This window comes from Brachyhypopomus gauderio, unplaced genomic scaffold, assembly GCF_052324685.1.
Source record: "Brachyhypopomus gauderio isolate BG-103 unplaced genomic scaffold, BGAUD_0.2 sc76, whole genome shotgun sequence".
Classification (NCBI taxonomy): domain Eukaryota; kingdom Metazoa; phylum Chordata; class Actinopteri; order Gymnotiformes; family Hypopomidae; genus Brachyhypopomus; species Brachyhypopomus gauderio.
The window spans coordinates 40,001-63,434 of record NW_027506897.1 but is presented as its reverse complement, the minus strand read 5'-3'; the positions used below and the strand labels follow the sequence as shown (position 1 = coordinate 63,434).

Genomic DNA, 23,434 nt, shown 5'->3' with positions numbered 1-23,434 from the left:
ACCATCAATAAGACCTTCAATAAGCCTCTGAAACTGCCCCTTTAAATCTATTCACCTATATGCCCACTGCTCAATATGCCATGTTGTGTGCTGGTATTTCTTCTTCCGATTCATTTGTGTTCTATAACAGCATTTCTGTGTTTTTAGTTTCCAAATCTAAGAATATGTTTCCTTACATATTCAGTCATCATGTACAAATTGCATACATTTGGAACGATTTGAAATAGAAACCATTTTACAAAAGGAATGCTTTCATTATATTTTAATATTTTTTACTACTTTCACAAAATCAGTATGGGAAACAATAACCTCTTAATGTATGCTCCTATGCTTGTTTGTTTAATCTACCTCTTTTAAACAAAGTGCACAGCAAACACGCATCGTGAACACACCCTTTTTGAATAAGGAACCAACTTCAGCCGCCGAATAAAAAGCTGCGAATAAGTAACCAAACGAATCTGAAACTGCGAATAAGTAACCAACTTCAGCGTCGTACTTTATCGTGTATTTAAACCCCTCATTCTCACTCCAGCCTGGACGCTCATTGTTGTTCTCCTGTTGCGTTTCCTCTGTTTGACAGTTTCCCTGGACTCTTGCTTCCATATTTATTCCCTTTGTATTCTGGTTTGTGTTTTAGTCCCTCTCTGTCCTCTCTATCAGTTTTGTGTTCTGTTTTCCTCTATGTTGTTTAGTTCCCACAGTCTGGTACACCTTGTGTTCTTCAGTGAAGTCGGTAGATTAGGTAAGTCCTTAGATTTGTCCTGTTTCCCCTCTACATTTTGTGCGCTTGTGTTACTCTTAGTTTCAGTTTTTCCTTTATTCGTTGTCTCTACCTTTAGTCTGTTTCGGTGTTCGTTTGTCCTAATGTTTGATATGCTGCCTGGTGTCTGTTCCAATGTGAACTTGTCATAACTGATCACTGGTGTCTATCGTACTGTCTATTAAGTCTCTTCACGTGTTTGTACTGAAAGTTATTCTGTTTAGTGTTAATCTGGCTGGTTAGTATGTCACAATTTGTACTGAAAGTTATTCTGTTTAGTGTTAATCTGGCTGGTTTGTATGTCACTATTTGTACTGAAAGTTATTCTGTTTAGTGTTAATCTGGCTGGTTTGTATGTTACTATTTGAACTGAAAGTTATTCTGCTTAGTGTTATTCTGGCTGGTTTGTATGTAAATATTTGTACTGAAAGTTATTCTGTTTAGTGTTAATCTGGCTGGTTTGTATGTCACTATTTGTACTGAAAGTTATTCTGTTTAGTGTTAATCTGGCTGGTTTGTATGTCACTATTTGTACTGAAAGTTATTGTGTTTAGTGTTAATCTGGCTGGTTTGTATGTCACTATGCCCTAAGCATCAGTGTAATTCTTCTTATAAGGGGCACCACCCTGGAATTTCAGGGAAACATGTATTTAATAACTGGAATAGATGAAATGATGATATCAGTCTCATCACCGAAGGTGAAGCTCAGAGTCTGTGAAGTGACCCTATACCACTGGTTGAAATATATTTGCCACAGTAGTTGGTTTAATGAATCAATGCAGATTTTATTGATCGATAAATATTAAGATAAGGTAATCCTTTATTAATCCCTCAACGGGGAAACTTGCAACAATCTAACATTGTAATGCATACGACGCATAAGGTCGAAAACGTGGTTTCGGTTCAGAGAGTTAATCAAGCTATTAACTGAATCAGAGGAAGGACAAACCAACTGAAGTTAAACTATCTATGAAAGAGAAAACTCCACATGCCATTTAAACCAATGTTAAACAACCCAAAAGCTACAATTATTAAAGTAAATGAAAATGGAGGAAAATGCCTTATAGAAGAACTATTACATAGAACTATTATTATTAGGTGGAAGCTAGGTGTGAAATGTAAGCTAAGAACTGGGGAAACACATGACATTTATCCCTTCCAAAGTCATACTCTTTCCCATGCTGTTCCCATACTGAGGTCACCTGAAGAAAATTTTGCCAATTTTTCATCCATTTACAGCATAAAAAAATATACTGAAAGATCATGTAGGACATTAAGACTTAATTTTATTGGAACAAAGTTTACATTATGATAATATTGTCTTTTTATATAATAAATTAGGTGTGTTGCCAAATGGCAAAATCGTGCAACAATGGAACTATAGTCAGTGGAGCTAGACAGACAAAAAAGATAGATAAATGGTGCAGGACTAGATGTTTGCCAGGAGAACGGTTCTTGTCCTACCTACCTGCTTGTGTGTGTAGGGGTTATAGTTATGAGATATGACTAACCTACCTGCTTGTGTGTGTAGGGGTTATAGTTATGAGATATGACTAACCTACCTGCTTGTGTGTGTAGGGGTTATAGTTATGAGATATGACTAACCTACCTGCTTGTGTGTGTAGGGGTTATAGTTATGAGATATAACTAACCTACCTGCTTGTGTGTGTAGGGGTTATAGTTATGAGATATAACTAACCTACCTGCTTGTGTGTGTAGGGGTTTTAGTTATGAGATATAACTAACCTACCTGCTTGTGTGTGTAGGGGTTATAGTTATGAGATATAACTAACCTACCTGCTTGTGTGTGTGTAGGGGTTATAGTTATGAGATATAACTAACCTACCTGCCTGTGTGTGTGTAGGGGTTATAGTTATGAGATATAACTAACCTACCTGCTTGTGTGTGTAGGGGTTATAGTTATGAGATATAACTAACCTACCTGCTTGTGTGTGTAGGGGTTATAGTTATGAGATATAACTAACCTACATGCTTGTGTGTGTAGGGGTTATAGTTATGAGATATAACTAACCTACCTGCTTGTGTGTGTAGGGGTTATAGTTATGAGATATAACTAACCTACCTGCTTGCGTACAACCAAGGCTGGAAATAGGTGCAGAAGAAGGATTGACGTGCATAAAACTTATAAAATATCTGACTCCAAATTATAGTTGGTAAGAATATAAAATAACTCACTTCTCAAATAGATCAGTACAGGTTATACAATATAACCTAAACAACTTTATAAAGTACCTTGCTATAAACAATAGCCTGCTTTGTCAGAGGTTTATCATTGGTATTAGTATTGATTTACCTTTTAATTGATACTAATAATGAGCTCATCTGGCCCAGTATAGCTATAATCAAGGAAGACCGTGGCTACACAATTAACCAGATTTATTCAATAACCAACAAAATATAAAACAAGAACATAACCATACTAGATGAAATAACCATAATCATACCTAATGAAAACAGAGTTACTGTCACGGTGACAGCTCCGGACCCTTCCCTGTGGGTGTGTCATGACGTCGTCTGCGTGCTGTTATGTCCATGTTTGTACTTCCGTGGGTGTGGGTTGTTTGTGAGCGTGTTCGTTTGTTACACCTGTGCCTTGTCTCGAGGTCACGTGGGTCTGTGTAACTCACCTATTTAATGTGCGTTCGCGCAGTGTCGTGTGCTCGTCTTTGTCTAAAGTTCATGCCTGTGCAAGCATATGCGTAAGCGTGCTTGCACCGTATGTGCTGGGCTTTTCGTGTGTGCGTAAATAAACGTTGTGTGTTGCACCTTGAGACGCTCGTCGTGCCTCCTTTCTGCGAGCGTCACAGAAAGACGAGCCACAACAATGCCAGGATACACGTCGGCACGCAAGAAGGGCAAGAAGAAGGCTAAGCGACGTCACGCCTCTTCCCCTGCACGTCGCTCCGCGGTACCAGACCCGAAGGAGGAGATGCAGCAGGACCCCGTCTGTGCGTGCCTACTGCGCCAAGCTCAGGCGGCCGAGGACGAAGAGGAAGCGGAATACTTCCGACTGGCCGCAAGCAGGGTATGTAGCGAGAGGCACGGAGCTCCGCCCCTGGCTTACCCTGCAGAAGGGACCTTCCCCCCGGCGGACCTGGAGGAGACTGGGTCGTTTATGGCGGGGGCGGGCACCTTTGCCCTCACTCCCCCCGAAGAGGAGTTCGGGAGTGAGGACTCCGGAGAGGAGGAGAGTGAGGGTGAGACCAGCTGCCCTTCCCCCACGTCAGCAACTCCCCCGATGTCGGACGAGGAGAGGGAGACCAGTCCCACGCCGTCGGTCTACTCCGCGCCGACCGTGTACTATGGGGAAGAGAAGGAAGACACCAGCCCTCCGCCGTCGGAGTGGTCGGAGTACACCGAGCACTCCGATGAAGAGGAGGAGGAGGTCACCAGCCCCCCTCCGTCGTGGTGCGCAGCACCGTCAGAAGAGGAGGAGAGTCTCCGGTCGGCGAGTTCGCTCCTGACGGTGTACAAAGGGGGTGGGAGCGGACCGGACAGTCCGTCCGCATCAGTGAGTGGGGATTCCGATGAGGGGGAGCCCATGGAACACTCACGGTGCGAGACCCCCGCCCAGTCGATGGACTGGAGCGTAGCCGAGGAGGGAGAGTCGGCGATGGACACCACCCCCGATACCGGAGCCAGGGGAAGCCAGCCTGGCACCGGCGGGGCCTCCTACGGGGGTCACCCGGAGTGGGGAAATGGGCGCCGGCAGGCTTATGGGGCGGCAGGCAGTTACTGCAAACCTGGTGGAGGGAGCCGCGGACCTGGGAGAACGGTTGCCGCGAGACCCACCAGTAGTGCTGCCTCCAAGCGGGCTACCAATCGCGCTGTACCTCGCGCGCCCGCCGGAGGGACTGCTCCCAAGCGGGCTACTGGTCGCGCTACACCTCGCGCGTCCACCAGAGGGACTGCTCCCAAGCAGGCTACTGGTCGCGCTACACCCAGCGCGTCCGCCAGCCGCGCGGCTCTCGGCGGTGAGCGGGCGGAACAGGCGGGAGGAGTACCGCCGCCTGCGGCATCTCCAGCCCCCGGGGCTTTCTCGCCGCTACAGGCGTCGCACAAGGCGGGAGGCCTGGTTCCGGGGATGAATGTGTGTGTGCCTATATGTTTGTCTATTCCCCTGTGTCTCCCTAATTTCCTTTTCCCGTTCGTTCCTCTTGTGTTTCATGTGCCAGTGTGTGTGTTTGTCAGCGTGCCATTGTTTAATGTTTTCTCCCCTGTCTTCCCAGGGAGGGTGTGCTAGAGCTGTTCGCGGCGGTTCCCGCCGTCGGGGGTGACGGCTCTCGGAGGCTCGTGATCCCGGCGGCTCCGGACCTGCCCCGTCGGTGTTGGTTCGGGGCTTCCCAGCTGCGCGGGACACTCCGGGAGTAGCGAGCCCCTGGCGGAGGGTTCTGTCACGGTGACAGCTCCGGACCCTTCCCTGTGGGTGTGTCATGACGTCGTCTGCGTGCTGTTATGTCCATGTTTGTACTTCCGTGGGTGTGGGTTGTTTGTGAGCGTGTTCGTTTGTTACACCTGTGCCTTGTCTCGAGGTCACGTGGGTCTGTGTAACTCACCTATTTAATGTGCGTTCGCGCAGTGTCGTGTGCTCGTCTTTGTCTAAAGTTCATGCCTGTGCAAGCATATGCGTAAGCGTGCTTGCACCGTATGTGCTGGGCTTTTCGTGTGTGCGTAAATAAACGTGTGTTGCACCTTGAGACGCTCGTCGTGCCTCCTTTCTGCGAGCGTCACAGTTACCAACCGGTGCAGGCTGCCTCACGGAGAAGAACCCAGAAGAGGATGAAAGAGCCCAGTGGAAGAAAAGAGAGCAAGACCCCCCTGTACCCACAAACTTCTCCTTTTATACCCCCCCAGCATCTCAAAGGGACAGCAGTCACAAAACCAGGTTAACCAATGGGAATCAGGTTGCTGGTAAAGACAACAGAGTACATTTGCATACAGAGTGCATTTCCACACAGGACTGACACCTTTGGGGTGAAGTCTACAAACCATCTCAGGGAGTGATGGAACTGTTAGCATAACCTTTCCCAGTACACAACAAGCTACAAAATGAGACTAAACATGCCACACAAACACACTGATATAACTAAAATACAAATGGTCAGTTTTATCCCATTGCTATGGGAACCTCTTGAGGTAAACCACCATTTGTTGCCCCCTATGGTTTTATGGAGGAACACCAGATCCTGCCTCCCCCACAGGAACACATCCGGGCACTCCTACACATGCACCAGTGTACAAAGCAAGGTCCATAAAGGCATGGATGGCAGAGTCTGGTGAGGATTAACTTGACTGGCCTGCACGGAGTCCTGACCTCAACCTGATAGAACACCTTTGGGATGAATTAGAGCGGAGACTGTGAGCCAGACCTTCTCATCCAACATCAGTATGTGACCTCAGAAATGTGTTTCTGGAAGAATGGTCAAAATTCCCCATAAACACACTCCTAAACCTTCTGGACAACCTTCCCATCAGAGTTGAAGCTGTTCTAGTTGCAAAGGGTGGACCAACGTCATATTGAACAGTATGGATTAGGAATGGGATGTAACACTTTAAGATCATGCAAACATTGTAACTCTAAGATGTAACACTCTTAAGACCAGAACCTGCCTTCCTGATCAACTTGTTCAGTTTTTTTCTCTCTGTCGTGGTGATGACTGCAGAGTTGTTAAGAATTAATTTGCAAACCCTCTACAGTAAAAGAACGAAACCTCCTCAGCAGGTTGAGTCTGCTCTGGTCTCTTGTACTGGGTGTGTGTGTACAGTGCAATTTATTGTTCTGTTGAACACCCACGTACTTGTAACCTCTGACCATCTCAATATCTTTTCAGTGAATGTTCACCGGGGAAGGTGAAGAGAACTTTGTCCTGCAGAAATATACCACCATTTCCTTGGTTAGCACCTTTCTACAAAGCTCAAAAGTCAGATCTCTGTCCTCACTATCATCTCTATCTGAGATATAGCCAATAATAGCAGAGTCATAGGAGAACTTTACCTGTAGGTGTCAAGTTGTGCCGTATCTCAATAGTAAAATAACATAAAAGGGGGAGGGGGGGTGGGCTATAGAAAAGTGAAAAGGGGCATTTAATAATAGATCTTTCAAAGTCTAAACTAGAATCATTTGTACAATTTTTTATGTGAATGAATGGATTTCCTAGGGGTGAATCTAATTTATAAAAACTTTTTTCCATATTGTTTATTGTAGTTTATTTATTACTAATTGAAATGTAAATACAAATATTTTATACTTCATTATTTATTTGAATTGGAGGATTTATATGACCTGTTCAGTGCTTATTTAAAGTAAAGCCTTAAGCAGGAAGAGCTTGTGATAATGTATTCTAGTCTGTACGTGCAAACCTACATTTACTAACTGGTTTAGTAATTAATCCATGCCAAAACTACTGCCGCTGTCTGTTCTCTTCTTCCTAAAAGCGAGCGCAGGTCAGTGGCGTTGTAACGAGTGTTGATAACGAAGTTTATCCACTTTTGACCTAGAAAACAACAGTTGCATACCTAACAGAGTTCGTAGTGTGCATGTACGCATGTATGAGCAACCTCGCCGTGCCGTGGCCCACCTCCTCCAACCGTGCCAAAGTCCTGAAGCATATCATGACTTATGTTTATATCGAAGTTTGTGTTTGTTTTTTAATGTGCTGTTCGCTTAGCTTGAGTTCACCCCGGTATTTTAGTCAAACGCGCATGTGCGTGAGATAAAACACTGCTTCCCAGTCAGGACAAGATAATTTCAATAAACAATTTGTGTCAAGTTTGCTCTCAAAATGGCAGGGAAAAAATGCAAAACAAAAATATGAAGATGAACAGAGGTGTGATGTGGTGACCAGCATACCCCATCACCCACTTTAAGGTGGTCCTAAAGGGACTATAGAGATTTTGGTGTACAATCTGAGAAGTACAGAGGAGAATACTGACCGGAGATCTTGTAGGGTCGACGGGTATTAAAAGAGTGCCGGCTGGAGCAGGGGTCCCTTTTCTCTGGGCCAGGAGGATCCACTGGTTCGAGAGGGAAGGGGGGTCATGATTTGTGTTTGTTACAGGTCCTGTAAGAAAATAATGGATTAATTAAAGTACAATGGTTTGGCCCGGGGCGGAGCCTAGAGTATAAGTGTTGTGGGAGATTTGATTCAGGAGTCTCTTGTGGTATGTAGGTAACTACTAGCAGCCTTTATAGTAGAAGTTATAGCCTCGCGGCTGACTTCATTTATTGGTTTTGTTGTAGCTGGAACCACCAACTGTGAATAGTGTATATATTTATATCTCCATTTAACTTTGTGTTGTACAGTGTTTTGTTTGTTTTTTCACGTCACACTATAAATCACCTTTTGGAATCTATACGCTGGAGTACTTCCTGAGATTTGCCAACCCACACTCTTAGGCCAACCTCTCGGGTGCATGTAAATCCGAAATCCTCATCAAAGGGGTAGCAACAATGTAACAAGAGGATGTTTTTAACAGAGTAGGCAGCACTAGCCCGGCGAGCAGTTGGGGTTAGGTGCCTTGCTTAAGAACACCTCAGTCATGGCCTCAGGCCTGGGAATCAAACCCAGGACCCTCCAGTCACAAGACTTGAGTCTCAAGCTTCCCTAACCACCAGACCATGACATGACTCACACTGTTTGTGTGTGACATTTACAATAAATCTGTTTCGGGTGTCTGTCCACTTGGTTCAGTAATCCAGGCCTTCGTGGACTTAGACAGGTGTGCTCATTTGCCAGTCTTTAGGAATGCGAGTAGTTGTATTAATTTCTTCTGAAGACGGAACTAATCCTAACTCTACAAACAAACGCGCGTGGCAAGATAACTTCGCTATACGCGTTAGAGCAAATTACGTGAGTTTAAACGAACTCACGACTAAACAGATGTTAGCCTTTACTTAACCCTAAACCTATGTTCTTAGGTAAACAGAGGAGGCCATAAATGAGGCCATAAACTTCATGCTGCAGGAACCTTAAAGGACCAGAGACGATTAGTTTCAAACTTTGTGAGACAATGCACTTCCTGTGATTATGACAGTAGGCCCTCAGAGCACGGAAGTGAAAAGTCTTCTGCGTTCTTCACACTACACCTTGTTCTCTCAGCTTTTGTGTTTGTCCACTTATCTGCATGTGGCTAGAACATTACAATACTGCAAATACTCTGAACTGTATCATACAGTATATACACTATGATACAGTACAGAGTATATACAGTATGACACAGTAAAGAGTACATACAGTATATACAGTATGATGCAGTACAGTGTATATTAGGGGTGACCTGCAATAGTCGCTGATTCGACTATAGTCGACTATACCCCCTAGTCAACTATGAACTTCATAGTCGAATGTACCATTCTAACTGCATGGGGGTGCCCAAGGATGCAGCTAAGCATTAGTTATTACATGAAATGTCTTTGTTTTCGTTATATATAGCCTTTTGTCAAATAAAATCATCCGAATTTCTGTTAATAAATATTTAAAAATGATGTTTGCACATTAACAATAGGCATCTTCCTTACTACACATTAATAAATCACACCCTGCTGTTGCACAATCCAAACGAGCGGAGCTGAACACGCTACAGAATACGTGCAGCATCTGCCGAGATTATAATGTCTACTAAAAAAACTTCGAAAGTATTTAGAAAAACATAAAGATGAATCAAACAAAGTAAAGTGCAAGTTATGTCATCAACGTCTTTCATTTCGCACAACAACAACCAACATGGCATACCATTTAAAACGCGTAAGGCGAAAAAAAACGTTTGTCGTTTCAATCGTCTCGTCGCGGTGCGTCTCGGCAAGTAGGCCTATAAACATTTTTTGTTGTTGTTTGTTTTAAACCCCGTTACTTGAACCTTTCCTTGTATTTTTTTGCTGTTGTGTGGCAATTTATTTTTATATTTTCAGGCAGGCATATTTTATTTAAAATATTTTTGACATTTTGCAGTGCCTGTCTGACAGTTCGATATGCGCAATGCGCACTGACGGTTAATGTTCTCTAACGTTTCATAAAAAAATAAATAAGTAAATAAATAAAAGCTGAATAAATCCAACCTACCATGTTTATTCATTTATCTGAGTGTTTTAGGTTTTTACTTTGAAGTGGAAAAAAGTCCTGAATGAGAACGGGATCCTGTTTAAGGTGCTCTAAATAAAAAAAAATAATAATAATAAACCCGATTCGACTATTAGTTGACTAAAGGGAAAAGCTGATGAATCAGATTCGACTATGAAAATCCTTAGTTGAATACACCCCTAGTGTATATACAGTAAGGTCTGAGGGAGATTACAGAGTGATGAATTATTACTTCTCAAGGTCAGAGGGAGATTACAAAGTACATCATCATGATTAGGGGAGGAGCTAATGAGGAAAGGTATGCCATCATGATTAGGGGAGGATCTAATAAGCAGATATATACCATCATCAATAGGGGAGGAGCTAATGAGGAGAGGTACACCATTATCAGTAGGGGAGGATCTAATGAGGAGAGATATACCATCATGATTAGGGGAGGAGCTAATGAGGAATGATATACCATCATGATTATGGGAGGAGCTAATGAGGTGTGACAGATTGTCATCAGTAAATTTATTTACCAGTCTAGTTTCCTTCTCACTAGTCTTAACATTAAAAGATAACTGGAAACATCATTTGATGGGTTAATGTGTTCATATGTGAAAGTTCCTTTGGGTACTGAACCTGCTCACATTCAGCCATCTACAAACTGATTGACTTACAAATTCCAACCAATTATAGTTTCTACACTTCACACTGTCCTCTGCTGTATTTAATCACACAGAACAGGCATTGTATAAATAATAAAATATGATTTGCTGTTCTGTTTACTATATAATATTTGTTTAATAACACAAAAAAGGCTTAAACAGAAATAGGCTGTTTTTAAGTGTTTAATAACACTGACTGCAGAAATCAATCAATAAAGACTGTGAGACACACTGGCCTGTGTCAGACTCTGGGTGGCGCTATTACACACGTGAAAAACTAAGTTCGTTTTTTAATGGCATCCTCATATTTTGATGTTTAGTGGCCATCTCCATAGCGATGCACTATGCACCGAGTCATCTGGAGCAGAGGCAGAGCTACGTTTGGATGCTCTTCGTGGACTACAGCTCAGCTTTCAACTCAATTATACCAGACATCCTAATAACAAACTGACCACCATCGGCCTCCCCCCTCTCACATGTGCCTGGATAAAAGACTTCCTGACCAACCGACCCCAGACTGTGAGACTTGGCCCACATCTCTCCTCTTACCGCACGCTGAGCACTGGCTCCCCACAGGGATGCGTACTGAGCCCCCTCCTGTACTGCCTCTATACCCAAGACTGCAGTCCGATCCACAACAAGAACCTGATCGTCAAGTTCGCCAACGACACCACAGTGATCGGACTCATCTCGAGGGAAGACGAATCTGCCTACAGAGGAGGTCCTGAATCTGTCGACCTGGTGTTCAGTGAACAACCTGACTCTGAACACCAAGAAAACAAAAGAGATCATTGTCGACTTCAGGAAACACTGCATCGAACCAGCCCCCCTCTTCATTAATGGCGAGTGTGTAGAGAGGGTTCACTCCTTCAGATTTCTTGGAGTCCAACTATCAAATGACATCTCCTGGACAGAAAACATCACAGCGACCATCAAGAAGGCTCAAAAGCGACTACACTTCCTAAGGGTCCTTAGGAAGCACAACCTGGAGTCCAACCTGCTGCTGACCTTCTACCGCTCGTCCATCGAGAGCCTACTGACATACTGCATCACAGTGTGGTATGGCAGCTGCACCATGGCAGACAAGGAGAGACTGCAAAGAGTAGTGAAGACAGCACAGAGGATCATTGGCTGCCCTTTGCCCTCCCTAATGGACATTTACTCCACCCGCTGTCTCAGCAGAGCACAATCCATAATCATGGACAACTCCCACCCCGGCTCTGATCTGTTTGACCTGCTGCCCTCAGGAAGATGCTACAGGTGTATCAGATCAAAGACAAACCGGTTCAAGAACAGTTTTTTCCCAAAGGCAATAACAAACATAAACTCAAATTTGCTCCAACCCCACAGACTCTCCGACACTCACCGTGCAATACTATTTCCAATGTGCAATACTTATATTTATATTTATATTGTAAATTCAAGATTGTGTACTTACTGTGTATTATTTACTGTATTCTATGGTGTTTTTGCTACTGCACTGGAGGAGCTGCTACAATTTCACTGTACTGGGTATAGTGACAATAAAAGGCATTATATTCTATTCTATTTCTATTCTGCTGGTGAAGAAACATCTGATGGAGGGTTCCACTCCAGTCCAGACCAACATCACAGCTCAGACAGGAGGCATCATCAACGCTCCTCAGCTCCATGGGAATCAGATTAAGACACTGAACATCACATATGGTAAGATATAACATTACATAAGAGACAAATGTCCAAATAAGCACTTATTCTAGAAATTGTACTTTTCCACTGTTGAATTAGAATGACAGTAAGGGAACATGAAAGCACCACACGGGTAGAGGGCGGGGCCAGACGTGACTCATGAAAGCACCACACAGGGGTAGAGGGCGGGGCCAGACGTGACTCATGAAAGCACCACACGGGTAGAGGGCGGGGCCAGACGTGACACATGAAAGCACCACACAGGAGTAGAGGGCGGGGCCAGACGTGACACATGAATGCACCACACAGGGGAAGAGGGCGGGGCCAGACGTGACACACGAAAGCACCACACAGGGGTAGAGGGCGGGGCCAGACATGACACATGAAAGCACCACACGGGGGAGAGGGCGGGGCCAGACGTGACTGATACTTTTCATTCATTTTGTTAATTGACAAATAAACTATTAACATCTATTTTTGAAGCATTCTTACTATGCATTTCCCCCACACCTTATATAAACACATTATATATATATATATATATATATATATATATATATATATATATATATATATATATATATAGAGTATAGTATATAAAACAAATGAATACAGCAGTTCTCATAGCTGCAAATCCTCTTTTATACAAAGTTAATTATGTTAATAACGTTGGTATTTTCCACTGTTCTCTCCTCCAGTTCAGGAAAAGTCCAGTTCCAGCACCATCCCAGTTCAGACTGGAGGATCTTCAGGGAGTCCTGCACTCAGTGAAGGTCTGTTTATACATGTAACGTTTGGGCAAGGTAGGCTGGACACAAGTGTGGACTCTGAAGTAGTTTAATAACAAAACAACCAACACTACACAGAATATACTGACATAAAACAAAGACAAACCAAACAGTGACCAAATACACCAACTAACACTAAAGGAGAACATTAATACACAGAACAGGGGAGACATAAAGACATTAAAGACATGGACCAGCAAGATTACAAACAGTATCAAAACTAGTGGAACTTACAATAATCCACAAAACAAAAGACTAAACACAGGACAAATACACTGAATAAAACACAGAACCAAACGAGACACACCTGAAAACAATGAGGCGGGGTACAAGGTGGGGCATGAAGTCAGACACAATAAGGGACTTCAAAATAAAAGCACACAAAGAAGAGGGGTTGCCGTGGGGACCATGACAATACACATTACTGATTATGTAGTGAAGATCACATCTGAATATACACATCACTGATTATGTACTGAAGATCACATCTGAATATACACATCACTGATTATGTAGTGAACATCACATCTGAATATACACATCACTGATTATGTACTGAAGATCACATCTGAATATCCACATCTCTGATATATTGAAGAAGATGCAAACACACAGGACACTTTACACCAGGGGTGTCCAGACTTTTTGTCCAGATTTGGTGAGGTGGACATGTGTTGGGGCCACACCCATTCAGCCTGGTATTCTGGGGAGGGGGACACAGTGTATAGTAAATCAAAATCGATTTTCGATTCAAAACGATTTTCGATTCAAAAAACGATTTGATTTATAAAAATCTGCTTCAGTTTATAAAATCTGCATGATCTACTACAGTCTGCTTTGCAAGACAGAATGATAAATACAGAAAATTAAGTGTCTTTCACATTTAATTAACAAAAATAAAGTGCTTTGGTAAAATAAAATGGTTTTTGTTGTTACCAAAATTCTTGAGCTTCATTTTGCGAGCTCTCAGGGCTGGCTCGGATGCAGTTCCCCCAGCCATTGCTAGGGGCACCAGAGTCAGTCCCAGACTAAACCGGCGTAACCATACACAGCCAGGTCCCTGCTTTCTCCGTGGTTGCTTATCGTTTAATGGTCTCGCCACCTCTCTCTGTTATGCTTTCTCTTTACTTATTCGAGTATCTATCTCCTGCGTCGCTTCCTGACCCATCTCAAGTTTTCCCAATCCTGTATTTCTTCCTATCCGTTTTGCCTTTATTTTTGGGAAGGGTTTTATTTTGCTGCGGCGTTTTTTTTCCAGTTACTTCTGCTGGCGTCCTTGGTTTCGTTTTCGCGTTGCATTTATCCGCGCTGTTTTTTAGTTACTGTTGTTATTTTGTTTCTTCCTCGAATCTCACTACGGTTGAGTGTTATTTTTCACGCGTTGTATTTTCCGCGTTGTTTTTTGTTTCTATTTTTACTCCGTACCCTCACGGTTTTGGTTTCTATTCTTTTGCGCGTTGAGTCTTCCGCGTTGTTTTGTTTGTTTGTTCTGGGTTGCTGTGCGCGTTTCCCTCTCGCTAATACATTTGATAAGTGTCAAACGTCTTGATCTTGCGAGCCGGCACTTGGGTCCACCCTTCTCTATATTATTTCTCACCCTTCTCTATATTATTTCTCACCCTTCTCTATATTAACGTTCCCGTGCTCACCGCGTACACACGCCTTACAAACGAGCTACTACCGTGTTTCCAGGGCCGGAGTGGGCCCCTTTTTCAGCCCGGGAGTTTCATGCCCAAATCCGGCCCAAAATTATTTTTCCCTCCCAATCGGCCCAAACTAGAGATTGATATGAGCCGGCCCATCGGGAATCCTCCAGAATCTCCCGATTAGCCACTCCAGCTCTGCGTGTTTCCATCCAAACCTTTCGAAAAAATAATGCGCAATTTCCAAGTTTCGGCAGAAAAAAATGCGAATTAAGCCTTGTTTCCATTCATTACAGTTATGCGAATAAACTTTAGATCATGTGAGAGGACGCCAAACAATAGTGGTTTTTACATCCATCTGGCAGTTACGCATTTTTGCACGTTGAGGTTTTGAAACATTTTTTTTAAGTTAAATTCAATTTTTGCTCTCTCCAGAACTGCGAAAAACTCTTTTCCATCCAGTTTTTCCGAATTTTGGCGATGCGATAGTCTAACTTTTCCACCTCCTCCTAGCGTAAAAATCTTTTTGCGATATTTGGGGCTTTTTTTGAATTTTGGACTTTTTCCATCCAGCTTTTTTCATGCGCATTTTCAAAATGCGCAAAAACTCGGTGGATGGAAAACCCTCAGTTCGGTCTTCCCCGGCATTCGGTAAAAACCAAAATGAACCCATATTTTTGCCTTAAATGAAGACCGGACATGTTGAATATCTCTTTCCTCCATCTGTTTTAAAACTTTTCCGCACATGAGTGTCTCCCAGAATCTGCTGCGTAAAGTCTGCGTAAAGTTTTGTAATTACGTAATGCGAGACTTCACCATGACTTAAAATTGATTTTGGGACATTTAAAATCGATTCTGAATCGTAGTAAATGAGAATCGATTTTTGATATATGAATCGATTTTTTGGCACACCTCTATATAGTATAGTATAGGGGTGGGCGATATAATATTGTTCACAAAAATACCGGAACATTTCTTTATTCGATAGGATTTCGCTATATCGCGACATTATGACGCAAGGACGGACAGGTTATGCGTGCAGCGCGCAAAATAAACATGGCCAACAGCGGAGAGAGCAGCAGTGCTCACACTGTGAATGATTTAGTTCCTAAACGAGGAGCTACATCAGTAGTGTGGAAGTATTTCATGAACAGTTCACGTTCAAAGTTCACAATTTTAATTATGAACTAGTTCAAAGTTCAGTTCATTTTACTTTTTTTCGTGAGATATTCAAATACTTTTTTCACGATTTGGCTGTTGCGCAATCAAGGGGCGGACACAAATGCAAAGTAGATAGTACAATCTCATTAGATTTTATTTCACATCTTACATTTACAGATGACACGCGAGTGGACCGCGAATGACGTGGCATGATGAATAGAGAACTAACGCTTAATACACTAAAAGGCAGCGGAAATTACAAGGGCACAAAACTAGACCAAACACAAGAGTACAACTAATTGTTACATACACTGACATGAACAAACACACGGGAAGCAAGTAACGGCCATACATGAACATGGAGTCTAACAGAACATACATGTATTGCCAGGCACGATATCGCGTTAGAGAACACGGAGACCAAACATGAACTGAAAACCCAAAACACTACGAACCTGAAAATGGAACAGAGACTTTAACCATACACAAACATGAAGCTAATCAAAACCACGAATCACAGATAAGGCGTGAATACCGTGCACATCCAACTAGGAAATAAAGAAACTACAAGCTAGAAATCACTATACGTTCTTATACGTGCTATGCCTACCCCACTCTGCTGCAATTCATCACGGGTAACGTCGTGCGGAAGCCAGTATGTTATTAACTAGCCAGTATGTTAACTATTCTCATGCGGACACTACGTTGCCCACAATGCATTGCGCACACAACGTCAAAACCATTTCTGTCTGGTGATGCATGATTTAAGCGGCACCAGCGAGAATACAGGAGGGAGGAACTTTCTCTCGTTGCGTTTCAAAATAGAAAACAGAAATCACTCAGTTTTCAATGGAAACAAATTCCAACGTTCATTTACAGTGATGTCTACCGTTCATGACACATACTGTGAAATAATTCACGTTCAAGTTATAAAAAAATGTGTTTCGTTCAGTTCAACGTTCACGAAAAAATGAGCGTGTTCAATGAACGTGTTCTTTTGAACTCGTTCACGCACAACACTGTGAATAGTGAATTTACTTGAGTTTCTCTTTTAACAACTTCCGCCCTGTCCTGCCACTCTTCTTCGCACAACTCATTTGGGACGTAGATTTGATTTATTACTGCCTCTTTGTTGTTACCTTTTTGGAAGAAAAAATATCGAGATATATATCGTATATCGCCATTCACCTAAAAAATATCGAGATATTATTTTTGCTCCATATCGCCCAGCCTTAGTATAGTATAGTATAGTATACAATGCCATCTTCTGGTGAAATATAAAATGCTACGGTCAACAGAGGCTGTGGGCTGGAAAATTTGAACGTGACCCACACTTTGGACAAAATCACACAGGACAGTGACAATCACACAGGAGAGCAGAGCAAGCTTGAACAAAATCCTGGTGAGGACTTTTACCTCTGAACCTGGATTATACAACTCTGCAGGAGAGTGCAATCACACAGGACACTGACACAATCACACAGGAGAGTGCAATCACACAGGAGACTGACAGCTACACAATCACACAGGAGACTGCAATCAATCTTGCATAATCATAGTCTATATACAGGAGTGGCCAACCCACGGCTCCCCAGCCGGTCCGCGGGCTCACCTGCACAAACGGGGCGACACACTGCTACATTTTCATGGTGCGCGGTTTGTTTACAAGCCTAGCGAGCCGCTAATACTTTTAAAACCGGCGTAGTGGAAAACACGAATTTGACTGTCTTCACAGCTAATAATTACACTCGCCAACACACAACAAATTACACTCACCACTCATGATGTGGCTCTTTGCCATAACAAAGTAAACAAAATGGCTCTTGGTCTCTGACGGGTTGGCCACCCCTGTCTATATAGATGCACTGTACAATATACTATATTGTTACGAACTATCTAGGCTCTAGGCCGTAACAGGGGTGTGAAGGGGTGGAATATGGATGACACAGTGATCCAAGAAGATGTAAAGTATTGGTGTATTTACAAATTTTCACAAACAGAATATATTTACAGGACAAAGTGTACACAGGTACAAACGTCAGAAGTGACCCAGGCCAAAACAACTAACAAAAACCATACTAGAAAGAAACAGACATAACTATACTAACAGGGTGAAAAAGACAACACTACTCTGACTTCCTATATACAAAACAGATACAAACCCACAACCCAAACAAAATGGCAGCCACTTCCTACTCACCGTGTGCACACACAAACCACCAATATACATATATCTATATACACAACTCTATACAGTTATATTAAAGGAGCACGCAAATCCAAATCCAAATCACAAGGTCATACACAGTATATCAATATCTCAAAGTTCACAATCTCCAACAAGTTCGGCAAGGCTGAATCGCCACGGGGATCCTCTCATTTCCTCCTTATATACCAGGAAGCCGAGGGCGGAGACTTCATGTTCCCAGGGACATCAGGGATTCCTGGAGTGGAACATGGACTGGACTCCCTGTAACAGATAGGCTTCTCCCGAACACAAAAAGACAGGGTCATAACAATATGCACACACTATATATGACTGAAGCACTCAGTCAAATGGGGGCGTGGTCACAATGGAAGCAGACGGGGTGTCATGACAACACAAGATCAAGCACTAAGCACTAGGTCGACCCTTTTCCACCAATGAGGAACCAGAACTGCTCTGGTTTGTGAATCTAATTTGGAACCATTTGTTGTATTTCCACCAATAAAAAGGTTCTGGAACTGTAGATGTTTGATCCCAGCTGGGCGTGGGGAATGATTACAGACACGCCCATAACCTCAACCCCAAAACTCCTATTGAGGGATCAAACCATCACCCTCAGGGTGACCAAACCAGTGTGATACCAGCACAGAGAACCTCAACAACTAAAGATGTCAGGGGAAAGGGCTGACATGATTAAAACTGCTAAAAACGTCTCTTCCAACCAAGGAAGAATGATGAGAACTCAAGAGTGTGAAGACAGAACTCAAGACTGTAGAGAGGAGGAATAGAGGAGACTCAGCAGACAGCCCTTAAGATCTCTTTAACTAACACGGACCACCAGGGGGCCTGTGAGCTGCACTCCAGTGGGCTGGGTGACAGGTGTGGCTGATCTGTGTCTCCCTCTGGAGGCCAAAAATGGCTTAGCCCCAGCTGAGCTGTTGCATGTTACAAGCAATTTTGGATCAGACATCTTTGATTAGCATAGAAACACTTTAGTAAATCTGACTGGTTTGCATTATCTGACTGAGAAACAATAGACAAACAACACACTGTTCATACTTTATCTTCATAATAAAACACATTTGTTGAAGTATTTTACAGCCATTAGCACATACTGTTTAATCATATATCAATAAAAATAATTTAGAAGAGCCTTCAGCATTTAAATGCTCGTAGAAGAATTATTTGTGAGAACATTATAGTTGCCACATTTCATGTCAATTGTGATTTGCACCGCAATCGAAATCTGTCTTCCGCAGTTACCCATCTGTGCAGTTAGAACACACACACACACACGCACGCACACACACACACACACACACACACACACACACACGCACGCACACACACACACACACACACTAGTGATTACTAGGGGGCTGTGGTGCACACATGTCCAGAGCGGTGGGCAGCCCTAGCCCAGCACCCAGGGAGCAGTTGGGGTTAGGTGTCTTGCTCAAGTCATGGCGTCAGGCCTGGGAATCAAACCCACGACCCTCTGGTCACAACCCACAATTCCCTAACCACCAGACCATGACCATATAGATTATTGATCTTGATGTCAAATAAATACATTTTTGCTATTTACTATCAGCATATCTGAAGGTGGCATAGTTCATGTGGGTTTAGTGCAAACAAATAAAATTACTGTCATCATGTGTTTCTGTTGTTTTAGAGATGATCTCTGGATATCAGCAAAAGCTCAAACGCAAACTACTGGAGAAATATAAAAAAATTAAAGGAATTTCAGATCATGGAAGCTCAATTCTTCTCAATGAGATCTTCACAGAGCTCTACATCACAGAGGGAGGGAGTGGAGACATCAATAATGAACATGAGGTGAGACAGATTGAGACAACATCCAGGAGACCAGCAACACAAGAGACACCCATCAAATGTAATGACCTCTTTAAAGACAAACCCATCAGAACAGTGCTGACTAAAGGAGTTGCTGGAATTGGTAAAACAGTCTCTGTGCAGAAGTTCATTCTGGACTGGGCTGAAGGAAGAGCCAATCAGGACGTCCGCTTCATATTTCCACTTCCTTTTAGGGAGCTGAATTTGATGAAGAAGGAAAAGAATCTGATGGAATTGCTTCATCACTTTTTCCCAGAAACAAAAACATTACAGTTAATAGACTGTGATGCTTATAAAGTCATTTTCATCTTTGATGGTCTGGATGAGTGTCGACTTCCTCTAGATTTCCATAACAATGAGAGCTTATCAGACATAACGAAGTCGACCTCAGTGGATGTGCTGCTGACAAACCTCATCATGAGGAATCTGCTTCTCTCTGCTCTCCTCTGGATAACCTCTCGACCAGCAGCAGCCAATCAGATCCCTCCTGAGTGTGTTGACCAGGTAACAGAGGTACGAGGGTTCAGTGGCCCTCAGAAAGAGGAGTACTTCAGGAAGAGAATCAGTGATCAGATCCTGGCCAATAAAATCATCTCACACATGAAGTCATCAAGAAGCCTCTACATCATGTGCCACATTCCAGTCTTCTGTTGGATTGCAGCCACTGTTCTAGAGAGCATGTTGGGTGAAGCAGAGAGTGGAGAGATCCCCAAGACTCTGACGCAGATGTTCACACACTTCCTGAAGTTTCACATCAAATACAAGGACAGAAAGTACCATGGAAAAACTGACACTGATCCTCACCAGACTAGAAATATTGTTCTGGCACTGGGAAAACTGGCTTTCCAACAGCTGGAAAAGGGCAACCTGATCTTCTATGAGGAAGACCTGAGAGAGTGTGGCATTGATGTCAAAGAAGTGTCAGTGTACTCAGGAGTGTGTACCCAGATCTTCAGAAAGGAGTTTGAACTGGAGAATGTGTTCAGCTTTGTACATCTGAGTGTTCAGGAGTTTCTGGCTGCTTTATATGCATTTCTCTCTTTCATCTCCAACAACACAAATGTGTTGAAACAGAAAAAATATACATTCTTTAAAAGATCAACAATGTCTGTCTTCCTTAAGAACGCAGTGGACAAGGCCTTACAGAGTGAGAATGGACACCTGGACCTTTTCCTCCGCTTCCTTCTGGGTCTCTCACTGGAGTCCAATCAGACTCTCTTACGAGGTCTACTGACACAGACAGGAAGCAGCTCTCACAGCACAGAGGAAACAGTCAAGTACATCAAGGAGAAGATCAGGAAGAAGCTCTCTCCAGAGAAATCCATCAATCTGTTCCACTGTCTGAATGAACTGAATGATCATTCTCTAGTGCAGGAAGTTCAAACATACCTGAACAGAGGACATGACCTTCGTCTCAGTGGAGAAAGACTCTCTCCTGCTCAGTGGTCAGCTCTGGTGTTTGTGTTGCTGAACTCAGAAGAGAAGCTAGATGAGTTTGTCCTGAGGAAATATGACCGATCAGAGGAATGTCTACTGAGACTGATGCCAGTGGTCACAGCATCCAGAAAAGCTGAGTGAGTATTTTTATAAACACATTACAGCACTGGGGGGAGTTTCCCAAAAGCATCATAGAATCAGTAGAAAATCATAATAAGACTTGTAACACTGTAGGGAGTTTCTGTACTGGGGTTATTGATCCCTCCCACCAACAATTGAAACAGATAAATTAGAAATAATAATGTGTTGGTGTAAGGTCATGAATATGCATAACCAAATTAATACAATTACTGACTTTAGCATCTACATTACATGATGTTATCTGAACAACAGAGATTCACACACATTTCCTATAGCACAAGACTGATTAGCATAACACAACTGCACATTACAACTGGTTATATGAGACAATTCATGTTAGACATGACAGAAATGCAGCATACAGAGTACAACCTGAATGTTACCTAACAGATGGACAGAAGGGGAAAGTAAAAGTGAGAGAGAGAGAAAAAGAAAGAGAGAGGGGGAGAGAGGTGGGGGATTGAGAGGGAGGGAGAGAGAGAAACTACACAACACAAACTCCAATGCTATTTGACCCTAAATTGAGACTACACATTAGTGACCTACATGACAACAATAAATGAGAAGTAACTGAGGATGATGATGATAATGGCTCAGTGAGCTCCGTCTGGTCATTGAAATTGGCCGACACAGTCAGAGCTGGTTACACAGAGAGACCAGACTGTGTTCCCACTGTGATCTCTCAGTGGTGGAGACAGAGCTGGTTACACAGAGAGACCAGACTGTGTTCTCACTGTGAGTTCTCAGTGGTGGAGACAGAGCTGGTTACACAGAGAGACCAGACTGTGTTCCCACTGTGATCTCTCAGTGGTGGAGACAGAGCTGGTTACACAGAGAGACCAGACTGTGTTCCCACTGTGAGCTCTCAGTGGTGGAGACAGAGCTGGTTACACAGAGAGACCAGACTGTGTTCCCACTGTGATCTCTCAGTGGTGGAGACAGAGCTGGTTACACAGAGAGACCAGACTGTGTTCCCACTGTGATCTCTCAGTGGTGCAGACAGAGCTGGTTACACAGAGAGACCAGACTGTGTTCCCACTGTGATCTCTCAGTGGTGCAGACAGAGCTGCACTTTCTTACTGAATGTCCTAAATTTGACCCCATTATAAATGAATTCTACAGGAAGGTAATGAGTGTCTCCCCTGAGTTCCAGTGCTGCAGTGACACTGAGACAACCAGTGAGGACAAGAAAACAGATGATGATGAATATTATTATATTTTAATATTATTACTATGCTATTATATTATTATTATATTAAATTACATTAATATTACATATTTAGAAATCATCTTGACTCTTATTTTCCTGTTTTCTTATTGATAAGTAAAAACTCTATAATGCAAATAACGCAATTTCTAGTGCTCTATTCCAACCTATAATACTATCTATAACACTGTCTATAATTGTGTCTATAATACTCTCTATAATTGTGTCTATAACACTGTCTATAACACTCTATAATTGTGTCTATATCACTCTCTATAATTGTGTCTATAACACTCTCTATAATTGTGTCTATAACACTCTCTATAATTGTGTCTATAATACTGTCTATAATATTGTCCAACACTGTCTATAATTGTGTCTATAATACTGTCTATAACAGTGTCTATAATTATGTCTATAATACTGTCTGTAACACTGTCTATAATTGTGTCTATAATACTGTCTATAACAGTGTCTATAATTATGTCTATAATACTGTCTGTAACACTGTCTATAATTGTGTCTGTAGTGGTTATTTCCTGTCCTGTTGGCCACACCCTCCAGGTAGCAACACCTGTTCTTATCCACGTGGCCCATCCACTGCAACCAATAGGTGGAGCCACTCAAACAAAAAAGAACAACACATGAAAAAACAAAAACATACACATGAATAACCGTTTTGGCTCCTACAGTGTCTATAACTCTGTCTGTAATTGAGTCTATAATATTGTCTGTAATCTCTTATCTATGTTATATTTATTTTTAGGTGTTTCATATTAGTTGCTTTGGCAACAGTGTATTTTATTGCATTTATGCCA

The 23,434-nt window shown here is 42.7% G+C and overlaps 2 protein-coding genes across 2 annotated transcripts in view; both read left to right on the top strand.

Annotated features, from left to right (window-relative positions):
- The window catches only part of LOC143491504 (NACHT, LRR and PYD domains-containing protein 3-like), a 91,591-nt gene that overhangs the window by 58,339 nt on the left and 9,818 nt on the right, over positions 1 to 23,434 (top strand). The gene's annotated exons all lie outside the window — the stretch shown is intronic.
- The window catches only part of LOC143491527 (NLR family CARD domain-containing protein 3-like), a 24,969-nt gene continuing 1,996 nt past the window's right edge, over positions 462 to 23,434 (top strand). Inside the window, exons 1-4 of the mRNA XM_076990618.1 lie at positions 462 to 742; positions 12,077 to 12,194; positions 12,875 to 12,949; positions 19,650 to 21,405. Of these exons, the coding sequence (XP_076846733.1) occupies positions 12,086 to 12,194; positions 12,875 to 12,949; positions 19,650 to 21,405 (1,940 nt within the window). The 5' untranslated portion in view covers positions 462 to 742; positions 12,077 to 12,085. The remainder of the gene's footprint in view (positions 743 to 12,076; positions 12,195 to 12,874; positions 12,950 to 19,649; positions 21,406 to 23,434) is intronic.